The following is a 14,589-nucleotide window of genomic DNA, read 5'->3' as shown; positions in this document are numbered from 1 at the left end:
ATTCCAAATACATTCAGAACATAGATGTTTCCAGTGCCACTGAAGTCAAGGTTGGAGTTGCAAGGCAAAATATGGGGTGGTTCATTCAAAAGGATAATATTTTGAAGAACATTGGGATCCAAACAACATTGAACCCAATTGACTTTCCTTGTATGGACAAAACAACACAGAGATTTCTCAAAATATCTTCTTTTTGCAGCGTCCCGCGCATGACACGGCAGTCTAAAACCATACTAAAACCAACACTATTATCGTTGTTACCTCTTGAACACAGCCGCGTCCAAGTGATCTGAGGGCGCGGGCGGGTATAGATATATACACTAGATGTCGCCTTGGCTACGGTTTCGTTCCAATGAACTGCAGTAGCCAAGGCGACATCTAGTGTATATATCTATACCCGCCCGCGCCCTCAGATCACTTGGACGCGGCTGTGTTCAAGAGGTAACAACGATATAAATACTGTTCGTTTTCTCACACAAACCGCCTGTTTTGTGTCTTAGGCCATCAATGTGTACTTACGATTGGGAATTGTTTAATTTGGACGATGGGGAATTGTTTTAATTTGGACTCTGTGCTTGCTCTTTGAGGTGGTGACCATAGACCTGCATTATATGACTGACAGACAAGAGCGGTTTGACCTAAAAATATCAAAATTGAAACTACTGCGGAAAAAAAGACACCTACATCTTGGATGCCCTTGAGGTAAGCTAAAACATAGCAAAATTTAATTTCAAAGTGAACTATCACTTTGTTGTCATGCACTCTGTGTTTGGTTCCTGTTGACAAACTATACATGTATATTAAAAGTGTATAAATCACTTGTTTTCTAAAGTAACACTGTCCAACAGCGACAGTCGCAGGTAAAGTTACAGCGGGATGGCGCGTCTCTCTTGCCTCCCCTGATCCCATTGACTTTTAACAGACCCCCTAAAGCATGCGGGGCATTTGGTGGGGGGGTAATTTAGAATGAATGGGGGAAGTCACGTGAGAGGAGGCAATGCCTCATCCCGCTATGATTGGATTGGTTCGTGTGATAAATCCCGCCTCTTGTTTTCGCAAGTTTCGCAAGGCAAGTTTATATAGCACATTTCATACACAATGGCAATTCAAAGTGCTTTACATAGAAGAAATTAAAATAATAAAAAGAAATAAGAATAATTAAAACAGTTTAGAAAAATAAAAAATAAAATACAGTAGGCTACAGTAGGCTACAAACAGTCGGACAAACATTGGCACAGTGCTCATTCATTAAATGCACAGCTAAACAGATGTGCAAGTAAACAGCTCAGCCATCACAGCTTTATATCACGTCAAAGTCAAACCTGAAACAGCCTGAAAACTTGAAGACTTCGGGGTTTTGTTAGTGAGCAATCAGCTTGAGGAAATGAAAGGTAAATCTTCGTGTCTGTGCTCCGTGTTTACCGAGCTTCATGACTGATGATCCGAAAATGAGTTGACTATTGAAAAGAACCGCTGAACTTCAATTCACAAATAAAATATAGCCTATTGTTATATTATTGTTTTTAGTTGTTATTTTGGAATAAATGTAAAAATGCTTGAAAACGCTAATTTGATTAGCCTAGTTTATACTTGGTTTTAATAAATAGAACATTAATAAGATTGTTAATGTAAAAATACAAAATAGAATTGCATTTAGTTTTTTTTAATTTTATGTAACGTAATGTTTATTTAACCAAAAATATTGACAACATTAAGTGTATCTGGGACATGATTTTACATTTAAATTTATATATAAAAAAACTGAACACCAATGCACGGCACTGATATATATATATATATATATTTGTGTGTGTGCGTGTGTGTTACTCATGTCTTTGTGTTTATGTCTGTTAAAAAAAAACTGAATGTAACTGAAATGTGGGGCTTTTTGAAAAGTATTGTAAAGATTTGCTCTATTTTCTGCTCAATTTCGTGGTCAACTCAAAACAATAAAAACAAAAGAAAAAAATCACGTATAGCATTTACACACTAAAGCAATCACATATTACTTCCGTAATGTATTCAGCTTCATAATCTCATAATTATGACATTATTTCTCATCATTTTGACTGATTCTTGTAATTGCGGCTTTACTGTATATCTCTGACAATCTAAATCTCTGACAATGTAACTTTTTTATTATCTCAACCACCTTTTTATCTTTATTCTGAGCTGGAACTGGCTTCCATGGCATGTGCGCTCTCATGCGTTCTCTGTGTAACAGTATCTCGGGCTATACACCTATGAATAGCACGCTGTCTAGCGTTAGTCAGAGCTGATACCATACAGTATACAGAGTCTTAAGGGTCATTCCACACATTTTTCATGCACGTTTCACCAGCACAAAAGAGATCTTTATGTGGAAAGTCTGGTTTCAACTTGTCATGCGCACACACTGACATCGGTAGGAGGCTGGGCGTCTAGGATTGGAAGTGAGGGCACATATTCATGGGTGGCCTAATACCACAGGAGTACTGGTATTATTCAGAACACACAGTGGCCCCGGGACGGCTCTTCTCAAGGTGAATTAAACCTCAAACTCTGCAGCACTTAAAAACACTTGCTATGCTGCAGCATTGTATATTCTTGCGCACATCAGCAGCTCATGCATGAGAAACCTGATGGCCACTGAAGACACAAGCACTCTCACCTACAGGAGAAACACAGATGTGAGGTTCTGCTCCTCTCGTGACCTGGTTTGTAATCCGCACGTGCCTGCATTTTCACCGCCTGGTCCCGGGGGTGTGAGGCTCAGCACAAGGCTGAAGGCTACAGGAAAGAAATGCATGACTCTTTTTGAACTTTTGACATGAAAAGAAATGTCAAAAAGCTGAATGTATTAGCAGAAGCAGATAATTATGAATTTATTTTTCATTTTTTTAACCCTATGCATGGATGAGTCATTTTTAATTTATACTGCAATATTCTATAAAAAAATAAAAAAACCTTGATATTTTTGATTTCATGATGACTTTAAAGTAGCCTATTTCTTTACATTATTTGGCCATGCAGGCTACTGGATAATGTTAACAAATAACCGAATATCTATACAAGCATTGACTCTACGTCAATGCTACATAACATGCACACATTTTTTTTCAGATCCAATAAATTCCCTAAGTTTAATGTTTAAGTCCTGCACTGTTCTTTTTTTAATGAAATATCCTGTTTCATTTAGAAATGTTATAATACAGAAATAAAATGGGTTGTGAAAGGAGTTGGGATGTTGCCTTCATACAGAGCAGAAGCATGCAGAAAATGAGCAAAGGATATAAAAAACAGTAGAAAATTGTCTAGTAAATATGTACACAGAAAGGGAATATATGCACACTGCTGTTCAAAAATGCGGTCATATTTTGTAATATTTTTAAAGAAGTCTCTTATGCTTTAAACCAAATAATTTTTATTTTATTTTATAATTTGTTCATATTAAATTACGTATTTGACGCAAAGCTGAACTTTCAGCATCATTACTCCAGTCTTCAGTGTCACATGATCCTTCAGAAATCATTCTCATATGCTGATTTGATGCTCAAGAAACATTTATTATTATTATCAATGTTGAAAACAGTTGTGCTGCTTAACATTTCAGGATTCTTTGATGAATGGAAAGTTAGAAAGAACAGCATTTATTTGAAATAAAAAATATATATTTTGAAACATTGTAGATGTTTTCTGTCACTTTTGATCAATTTGCTGAATAAAACTATTAATTTCTTTTTCTGTTTTTTTTTCAAACTGTTTCTCATGATTTCTCAATAAAATTCAGAAAAGATAATGAATCATATCCTTACTCTAGGCTATATAGTGTCTTCAAGTTTGCTATTAAGACATATTGAAACTGGAGATTAAAATAATTGCAGGATTGTCTCGTATTAAATAGAAATGTACTTTTGCAAAGGTAAAATACACGCCAGTGACACTGGGCTGCTAACTGTCACTCATTCATCGCGAGACTCACGTCACACGTCCATGATCTCACGCACAGTGGAAAATAACATGGGGAGCAAAGAGGACACGGGCAACCTACGACTGACAAGACAATGCAGGGTACTTTTGATATAAAACAAAGTCTCAACTTTCAAATTTTGTAAGTGTTATTACGAAATTCAAACGATAAATACCGTTTTGGCGCTCTTTAATGTGACGCGACGGATTGCTGCAGTTCCTCAGTTCAAGCTAAAGGGAGCGCGCGCGAACTTATCATCACTTCCTCTTTACTACTTGTTATAGCACAAAATAAACGAGAATGATCATCCGAGGGTTTGTTGAAAGAACCTACAGTTTACTGAAATGTATCATGTCTCATGTAATCTCTCAGTGTTTCAACTGCCGAAAGATGTCAATAATCCTGCTTGTGAACAATATGCCATGTAACCTTAGCCTACATTTAAGAAAAGCCATTCAGTGTCCATAAACTATAGTTAGTGAGAAAAATATATTCTAGAGAGAAGCATTTTGCAACAAAAAAAGCACTATATTAGCCTACATATTCATTATATTTTTACTCTTATATAATTAAAAAGATATTATTATAACGTTATTATTATAAAAACGGTCTAAAATGCAATTGTATACAAATCAGTTGTTAATTTTAACTTTTAATAACAGGTTCCCTGTATAGTTTACAGCATTAGTAGAGAAAGTTATTTTTCCTTGAGAAAAATGAACATGCACTATATATTTATGTCCAAACTGAACCACAAGCTTATGAATCATTATTCCCCCACGGGAATAATTCACACTCCTAGCTGAACTCAAAAATTGGCACCTCTGAGGCGCAATTTTTTCTTTACATAGGGTGAATTCAGGTTGATTTGGGACACTTTTTCCAAGTCATCTCAATGGCAAAAAGTGTCACTCACCCTGAATTCACCCTAGTGTTGACATGGCAACTAGTAAATAGGCCTACCTAACATTTTGTCATGCTTAGCATGTGTGGAAACTTTTAAACCATGTGTGTTACAACTATCCTCACTCACCCCATTCCAGCCTCAAAGTTGTTAGCTTTCACCTTATGCTAATTTTATAGGGCTTGCTAACAGCTTTAGCCTCGCGACACACTCTCTTACAGCTGAGCTACAGCAGGAAGTCTTCCTGCTTTATTACTTCCCTTTTGGCTCAGCGAGGCAAGTATGTGCACACGAGAAAGAGTGACAGAGCTTGTTATGGTTATCATAACAAGCTAATTCAGCATTTACGTTCTTTCTTACAGTCCTCCATTTAATCTCCTTTCCTCACAGATTTAAATCTGACACAGTTATAGCAGTCAGTAATGTGTTTAATCCATGAGCCTTATTGATTGCTCCATCGTTTGAGTGGATGGTCCAACCAAAGTTCAGCAGACGCGGGTCGATGGGGAACAGTAGTTTTGCTGTGCGTACTCATCGCCCACAGCATGGAGGGTAATTATGTTTTAATGCATTTTAATACCCCATCATTACTGCTAAACAGAAACAGCTTTCTTTTCTTTTTTTGACCCTTCTTCTCTCTTGCCAGTTTCTTTCACTCCACGTATCTCCATCTTTCTATCTGCTAATGGCCATATTTAGCATATCAACATGTTTATGTGCTAGAAGCGAGTTTAGACAGTCAAACTGAGGAAGCTCAGATGAGACATAGAGGTTCTTTCTGAATGGCTGAGACTGAAGCTATCAGAGATTGGCTTCACATCTGAACAAAAAGGCTCCCTGTACCCAAGCTGTACCCTAAGACTAGCTGTACAGAGTGTGAATAGCCGAGCGGTGCGAGAGCGGGAGGGGTCGCGTCACTACGGGGCCTCTAGATTTTATTTTCCCCAAGAGCTGCCTGAGATCCCACAGACACATGCTACAGAATTCCCCCACAGAAAGAGGGAGGGAGGGAGGGAGGGAGAGAGAGGGAAAAACAAGAAGACTTGGGTGAGAATGCAACGTGTTCACACGCTCAGCATTTTTGTCTTTTAGCCTATACGTTGAAACTGGGAAAACACAGTAGTCAACATTTGAAGTGAATCAAAAAAGTGCATCAAAGTTGTCCTAAGATGGGTATTGCTCAAAATTCATGTATGACTTCAAATGTTGGCCACTGTAATTAAAATATCCAACTTTTTCATACATTAAAGCTTTAGATTCTCACGGTAAACTTCTTAAGGAAATGGAATGTTCCCATGCATTTTTAGGGGGAAGTGGGGTAATCCATTGTACAATGTATGTGGTCGTGATTGACAGAAAACCCCTCAGTTTTTTTCTTTGTCCGGGCCTCATGCTGGGCAGTTCATATGGGGCGTAGACAAGGGGATTTTTTTTTGCTTAGGCCCCTCTAATGGGAAAAGGTTAGGGGTCGTTCTTACAAATGTGGCTGTTACAGCTTTGATGCAGAAGCAAAACTCTAACCCTCATTAATGATGTTTTTTGATTAGTCAGAAATGATTTGTTCAACATGTTGATTCATTCAACATGAGTAATACATTTTATTTTATTGCATGCTAAATACTTCAGAGTGATAATTGTGTGTTCACACATTGCAGGCTTGCTCAAATACATATGCCTTTTCAGGTATACTTTTCTTTTCTTTTTTGGCAGTTCTGTCCTTATTAAAGAAGAAAACACAACTCCACCATGAACTCCAAGAACCCTGTGAGATCATTCTGACAGCGCACACATCCCATCTGGTGGCCATCTGAGGCACACACACTGAGGAAAATATTGTTGGGATCAACCAAACTAACATATTGTGGACAAAATTCTATTGGTGACTGGGTCAAGCTTATTTCAGAAATGAATTTTCATGCCATCATAATATACTGGGGAAAAGAGGTGAACGTGGTTTCAAAAAGTACAACATGATCCTGGAATGTCATTCCAATCAACCAATCAGATTTGAGGGACAAGTTTACAGTTCATGTCAAGTTTAGGCTTAAAACCAGGGTTAGGTGCTTCTACATCAGTGTTGTTCACCATCATTCCCCTCTGGTTTTAGGGATAAGTTATGGGTAAGGTTAGGGATAGGGAGAAGGTTTGGACAAAATTTTCAGACAGGAATGTTGTTCCAGGATCAACAAAGTATGTTGATGGCATGTCTGACATGGCAAAATCATGGTGACCGGGAAGAGATATTTCTTTTTTTAAACTGTTTTCATTCATCTCAATATCACAATTACGTGAACGGGAGTGGATTTTAAATATTTTCAATCATATTTATTCATTTCATTTTTTCCCAAGTGTTTATTAATTTTTCTTCTCTCTACTCTAAACATTTTAAACAAAACATGTTCACTTGGGAACATTGTTACCCATGTCCTTAATTTCACTATTAAATTAAATAGATCAATAAATAAAAATCACTTCTTGATGTGGGGAGTGACATTATTTTGATAGAAAAACAACCACACAAACCCAAGTTACGTTTTAACATTGGATTTGATGGATTCTGTTTGACAATTAACCAAGCTGGCATCATCATGTAAACTCAAACTCATCATAGGTTGAATAAAGTTTAAGTGCCTGATCTTAACCAGAGTATATTTCTGAAAGTCTGGTATTCAATTTCATAAAAATACTTCCTTAAAGTACAACAAGCATATTAATGATCTTAAAAGTTCCAGAGATTAAAAGTTACTGCACAACAGGAATGACCCGGCTAGAGCAGAAAAATAATAATAATTAACCAATGCGGAAATAAACAATTATTTTCAATGCGTGATTAAGTTTCAGCTCTGCATTTTGCCTGAACAACTAAAATCATAGTTTTTTAGTAGCACTCATAAAAGGCAACTTGGAAATTTCCAGCAAACTGAGCCCACATCCATGGGGATTTTGGGAACTAAACTATTAGGAAATAGAATGCATGTTCACGCATGTACAGTATGAGCTCATCTCCACATAACTACTTTCACTATGTTCATCAACAAGAAAACTTCTTAAACTTACATTTTTAGGCTATTACTGTATTAACACTCAGTTTGATATAAGACATCTTAATCTCAATATATTGCTATGCTTGAAAAGAACATGGGAGAAATATTAACCAAAATTTATATTAACAAATGCTGTTTATCAAAGGGAAGTAAAGAGAAAACTATATGAAACTCAGAACTCACAAATTTAATGCAAATGAATTTGATTACAGATCTGGCGCCATCTACCCACAGAAGAGAGAAACACCTCACATTGCAGTCTGTCGGTAAATACAGATGAAATCTGCAAGAGGCAGATCTCATTCTGAGGTAATTGTGACCAACAAAGTGGTATTGGGTATCAGTGTTCCCTCATAAAATGGATCAGTACCCTCTGCTGTAGATGTAGTTTGATCCAGCTGTGTCTCAGAGGAATAGACAGTTGGTTGAGGTAGAGTATAGTCTTCTGTAAATGACAGCTGAGATTGTGTGGTGATGTCTATAGCAGCTGTTGTCATAAGCTCAGGTCCACTTAAATCCAGTTCACTTTCATCAGTTTCATTTTGCAAGGCCAAGGTCATAGAGGAATTGCCTATTGTTGTGTCATAAAGCTGCTCTTTAAAGAGTTCTTCCATCAGTTGTGTTAAATCTGAGGCGTTTTGATCACTTACGGGATCCACTTCTTCCTTTGCCTTGCTGACAGCAGAAGGTGGTTTAGTTAAGGCGGCGCTTCCTGCTATATCTGAGAACCGAACTGGTTTATAATGGTTAAGTCCTGTTTTTGTTGAAGACATGTTGAGGTTTGATTTGGTTGAGACTTTATTAAATGGATTAATGTACCTTCCGACAACAAAGCTGCTTGTGGGACTTGATGCCTGGGACACACCGACAGCACTGAGGTCGAGATCCATTTTTGAGATTAGAGTTGTTTCATCAAAGCTGTTGTTGATGTTAGCTTTACTGTGATGTTTGTTAGCAGGTCTGAATATAGTCGACAAGCTGTTGGTTTTATGACTACGAATATCAGCAGTTCTATATATTGCAGATTGAGAGGATGGGATTGCATTGATATACTTGTTTGACTTTTCTCCAGATTTTTTTCCTTCTTGAGTCACTTCAACCTGCCTTCCAGTCACAACGCTGCTTGTTGGTCTCAATAATTCACTAATATTTGTTTGTGCTACTCCAACTGAGTTTCTGTCCTTCATAACTTCCCTTGTTGGATTTACCAGACCTTCACGTTCCTTTAAGTTATACCTGTGAAGTGTCTGGATAACAGCATTGCCCATTTTAGGAGATCCAGTTATTCTGTTCATAAGAGAAGACTTGAGGATCGGAAGAACAGGCTTTGATGTGGGATTCCAATGACTGTTGCTAGATTTCATGGACGCCAAGTACTTGTTGGGTCCAACAAACATACCGTCTGAGAATCTTGTTGGTATTTCACCTTGGTTAGATTCAGTCTGAGCTTGAGTGTTCTGTGCTGAAGTAAACCTGCTTGAAATCCAATTCTGAGATGTTTTTGACTGGACTTCATCCAATTTTGATCCGTCATACCCTATTTTAGGATGCTCCATTATTGCACCAAGACCCGCTAAAGTATTTGTGCTGATTACTTTCTTCACTAAAGCTTGACCTCTAACAGCATCATGCTTTGGAGCGTCAGACTTGGCATTACTTGCAGCTTCAGTTGAAGAGACAGTTTCATGCTGAGGTCCATTATCAAAAGAATCAAGTTGTTTTACTTGGCTTGCTTCAATGTCCTTGATCTGGAAAAGTGTTTTTTTATAGCTATTAGGCATCAAGGATTTGTGAGCAAGCACACTTAGGGTGTTATGAGGATGAGCAGGGGCATGTTGCACATTAGATAAAGAGTTTATGAAAGACTTTAGGACAGAGTGCATTTCTGTTTTTTGTAGAGTTGTATGCAACGTAGGGGCAAATATGAAATCTCTGTAAGCAAATGGCTTTTTAGAAGTCAGATAATATGGTTGGGTTCGGCTACTAGACATACCTGAATATTCAGATGTGCCTTGAGGACCAGACACAAATGGACTAACGCTGTGGATGTTCTTCATTGTGTAACCCGGCACGAGACTTGGCACTGGATCATTTTTAGTGACTAATGATCGGAATGTACTTTGGCCGGAGGAATTCAGATCTGTCCTGACTCGTGCATTATGCTGACTTGGCTTCTTTAATGAATTAAATGTTGAGTCTGGTAGATTCAAATGTACATCATGTTCTGAAAACAAGGTGTTCTTTGCAAAGTGCATTTGTGGGGTCATATGTGTGCCCTGTTTTGACTGGCTGGATAGCGCAAACATTGGTCTTCGTATGCCACTGTTTTCATCTGATAAGGACTCTTTGTAAGAGCGGACACCTATGGTCTCTGAAGCTCTGATAGCAGACATGCCCTTTACCAAATTATCATACTTCTTTTGACTGTGAGACATTTGAATGGGCGTAGAACTTGGACTACTTTGTCCCCGATTTTGGTACCCATTTTGTGTCTGTGTCAATTGAATGTCCTTGAAAGTGTATCCGCTCATGACCGATTTTGTATTTCCATACTCAAAGCTACTTGGCGGACTTTCTTTTGGGCTGGCAACCCTTTCAGAGTTAGACTGCTTGACCTGATCATGTTGAGAAGAAAACATCTGAGCTTTTATTAAGGGAAGGATGCTCTGACCTCTATTTGAATTTGACATCTTAATCACAGGAGTTATTGGGGTTTGAACAGCTGGAGGTTTGAACACCTTGGAAAGAGATACACCCCTCATATTCTCATCGGAAGTGGCTTCAGCCCCAGCATAAAAGTCACGTGACAATGATTTGTTTGCTTGCTGATTTGCTCTTACAATTGAGAGAGACGGATTTGATGGTACAAATTTTCTCAGCACTTTTTGATTCTTGTGTTGAAGCAAGTTATCAAACAGGACGTTTTCATCACTTCTTTGCCTCATGTCGTGCTTCACAGTTGAGCTTCCAGACATGTAATTAGCTGGAATTCTTTCAGCATGTGCCGGTCTGATGATCAGCTGGGCAGAAATATTTTCCCTCAAATAGGGTTCATTGATTCCTAATGGTCTTGAACTGCCTGAATACATTTCTGATTTAGGTTTTGAAATATGCTGATAGTCAAATGACCCAGGACCATAATCATTTGCTGCATGCATTTCATTCCTCAGACCTTTCCTCATCAGCCACAGGGGCAGATTAATATCACTAGAGCTCTTTTGGTTCCCGGTGAAGTATAAAGGATTTTGTTCCCGTTGGACTGTTTGGAAAGCATAGCTTCTTTTGGCATCAATCCCATCATCATATTTGACGCTTGACAATTCAACAGCATTATGTCTACTATTGACATTGGATGAGGTGTTTTGGACTGAACGGTAATAGATAACATCTGCAGAGGCTCTTGCCTCAGTGGGACTGAAGCTTGGATTTTTGGCATTGCCATCATTTCTCTGGGTGTATAGAGAGGAGTTGATCCTCGGCAGCGGATGTTGTTTTTTAAATTGTTCTACGTTCCTTTGAAGAGTGCGTCTTTCTGACTTTTGGGTGGCTGGATTAACACTTCTGAAATTTTCCAACGCCTGTTTTTTGATTTTTGGATCATTTTCCGTGATGTCTCCTAAAGACATAATATACTTAAGTTATTTCTAAATAGATATGGCAGCAAATTTAAAGCCAGCTTATTTCAATGTTTTCTGAAAAACGCCTAAAGCCGTTCTAAATATTTACAGACTCAAATTATTCTTGGAACTAAATCTTACCTACTGACAGTTCAGGAAAACATCCCACAACAGTGAGAATCAAACAAACCAATGGCAGTCTATTGAAAAAAGTAGTCATTTTGTAAGAATTACAATAATGGAAAAATGGGTTTTATGAACTGTTGCAATTAAGCACTGAATGCTTACCTCAGATAGTACTGAAGAGACATGCTTCAAAGACTAATGAACTTGTGCTTTTGTGCCAAACAAACTTTTTTTTTATCACTCCTGCTCAAAATTACCCTACTGATGTGGGCTCACTGAAACACTAATATTGTTGATCAGTATCGTGCTGATCACTGATGAGGCTCACCTGAATGCATTTAAAGCTAAAGACACACACATTCGCAAATGCACACTCACATATCTCTATGGGTCCTGAAAATATTATGAAAAAAAGGGATTCTGTCCTTTCTGAAAACAAGACAAACAGTGTGCTAAACTTGTCATAAATATTATAAAAAGTTTTATTTTTGTACACATGTAGAAGTATACAGTAAATCATATCATATACAGTACAAAATATGTTCTCTTAATAAATGTAAAATACTTAAAATAAATATATAAAAATAATTTGTGATCTTGAAACTTGTACAGTACAAACATAATTGAGACTCTTTGATACAAATGTAACACAGAAAAACTCCTTATAATTATACTAATTAAAAGGATACAACAAATACAGGTAACATTTAACAATTCTTCCATACAAATAAATTACCATTTAAAAAAGGAGTAAACTTCCTTTTCTTTCCATTATTTCGGAATGGCAAACAACAGCACCAAAGAGATGACATTGGCCTAAAATGAATAATCTATTGGCAATGTGATTCATTTCAGCAAAAAAAAAAAAAAAGCTTTTTTAACATGTTTTGTTCTTATGTTTATGGGTTGCTCTGGGACAACCATAAATTCCTGTTATGGCAACAAGCCACACCCAACAGCAAACAGTCCCACAAGCACTGACATTCCACCTCTTCATTGGAAACACAAACAAAAACACATCATGGCAGTCATATATTCGCATTGCGAGGTGTCAGTCACTCATAAGCACGAAGCAGGGAACTGACACCAACAGACATTGAAGGGTCCACCCCAATTATTCAGATTAGTAGTAAACCAGTATGTTTTTCAACAGTTGATTCTTCGCTGATTACACCTGGTCCATTAAATCGTGCATGTGTGGCTTTGAGGAATGTCTGAGAACAGCAGTTGAGACGATCAACAACTTCGATTTCACATCATGTAGCAGGACATCATTGCCAGGTCCCTCATGTCTTCATTAGTAAAACAATCTGAAAACACAAATGACAATTAGTATTTAGGTACTCAATTAATGTAGGCTATTAAATGCAGATGCCAGTTTATAACGAGCACGTTATCGAGGTCAAATACTCACTTCTCCGCACACGTTCCCCGGTGACTCTTTTGCACAGGCGCCTTATGCTTTTCATCAGGTGTCCTTTTCGGGATGTAGGAGCAGGAGCCGGTGAAACGTCCTCTTTTGGTGGGCTGGACCCGTCCCTCTCGGGCTCCTCAGTGTCATCATCGTCATCCGTGCATTCCTCCGAGCTGCGAGCGGTTACTATACGCTCAAACATGTCCTCGTCTACCGGCAGGTTGTCTTGGACTCTCTCCGCCGACAGCGAGGTGGAGTGACGGCACAGCGGACACACTATCCGGGGTCCGGTAACGGGACTCTCCGCGGACCTCGCGAGCGTCAACAGGCAGCTCTCACAAAACGAGTGTTTGCAGCTCAGATGTCGAGGACACCTCCGACCGACGTTGTAAGTCCGGTAGCAGATTCCGCACTCCGTTTCTGGAACCATGATGTCCTGGTTGCTTGTTTCTTGTTGCGAACTCCTCTTAGTTGACAGTCAAGTCAAGTGCCCGTGACTCACCTCGGGGATTCTTATATAGGCTAGTTTAGTGAAGGCGGGTGTAGGAGGGAGGCGTGTTCGGCACTCACTCACCCACTCTCGGGGAAACTTCCTTTAGCAACAGGACTTGCGTTTCCAAACAAACTGTGATGTCATCGGCTCTAAGCGCGGTGATGTCATTTGCCCTCCAAATGCATGACCTTACATAACAACAAAAGTTAAATCCGATTGCCCTATACGTGTCTTACCATGTTTTTACAGATGTAATTGTTATTTACGTTTATAAATAGAAATGGGGCGAATTTAGGTTGATTGGGATACTTTTACCAAGTAGCGAAGTTGCAAAAGGTTCACCCTGAATTCACCCCTGAAGCTTGGGATTCCCCGTTTACTTTTTTTGCCAGGCATTTTAGATTTATGAAGACATCTTCCCATAATCAAAGGGAAAACCGAAACCTTTCCACAGTGTGTGTGGGTAGATCTGTAGGGTTAATTCAGGTAAATCTAGTAGGCCTAGTAAATCATTGACAAAAGAGGGGCATTTCAGGGGTGTTTTTTTTTTTTTTAGATATAAGGTGACATTTAAACTTGTTACACTCAGAGTTATGTAAGGTTGTTAAAACTGTAAAAAAAAAAAAAAAAGTTTATATATAATATATATATATATATATATATATAGCCTATATATGTGTGTGTGTGTGTGTGTGTGTGTGTGTGTGTGTGTGTTCTATATAGGACAATGTCAAATAAATGGCCTTTTTTCTTTTCTGAGTGCCCCAATACTGTAGGCTAAGTTTGGAGGAAACAACTGTTTTATAAAAATAAACAATTAATTACAGTAAGGGAAATACAATACAGCAGAGCTAAGAGCCTTATCCAAACAAAACCGCTCTACCTCACTGTGCGATTTCCCAGAATGCACCCCCTCCTGTTTTCTCCCTCCCCGTCATTCCCTTACTTGGGTTTGGGTGTGCCTCTGACTTGAAACTGGCTTCAGCCGGCTGGCCTTCCCTCTGTGCTTTCTGCCACGGGACATTGTTCCTCAGAATCCACA

At 38.4% G+C, this 14,589-nt stretch overlaps 1 protein-coding gene and 1 long non-coding RNA gene across 2 annotated transcripts; one reads left to right on the top strand and one right to left on the bottom strand.

Moving 5' to 3' along the window:
- Nucleotides 1-5,153: 5,153 nt before the first annotated feature.
- Nucleotides 5,154-7,499, top strand: LOC311079967. Its single transcript, XR_014605478.1, has 2 exons — nt 5,154-5,405; nt 6,564-7,499. It is a non-coding gene; the product is annotated as an uncharacterized lncRNA (long non-coding RNA).
- Nucleotides 7,500-12,685: 5,186 nt separating this feature from the next.
- Nucleotides 12,686-14,155, bottom strand: LOC311080066 (RING finger protein 227). Its single transcript, XM_084109831.1, has 2 exons — nt 13,055-14,155; nt 12,686-12,950 (listed from the first exon to the last, which is right to left on the bottom strand). Exons 1-2 carry the CDS (start codon nt 13,482-13,484, stop codon nt 12,892-12,894), a joined length of 489 nt encoding a protein of 162 aa, XP_083965957.1. The 5' UTR covers nt 13,485-14,155; the 3' UTR covers nt 12,686-12,891.
- Nucleotides 14,156-14,589: the final 434 nt, after the last annotated feature.

The sequence above is a fragment of the Abramis brama genome (assembly GCF_963993115.1).
Source record: "Abramis brama genome assembly, chromosome: 3".
Lineage (NCBI taxonomy): Eukaryota > Metazoa > Chordata > Actinopteri > Cypriniformes > Leuciscidae > Abramis > Abramis brama.
This window is presented reverse-complemented; position numbering and strand designations above follow the sequence as displayed.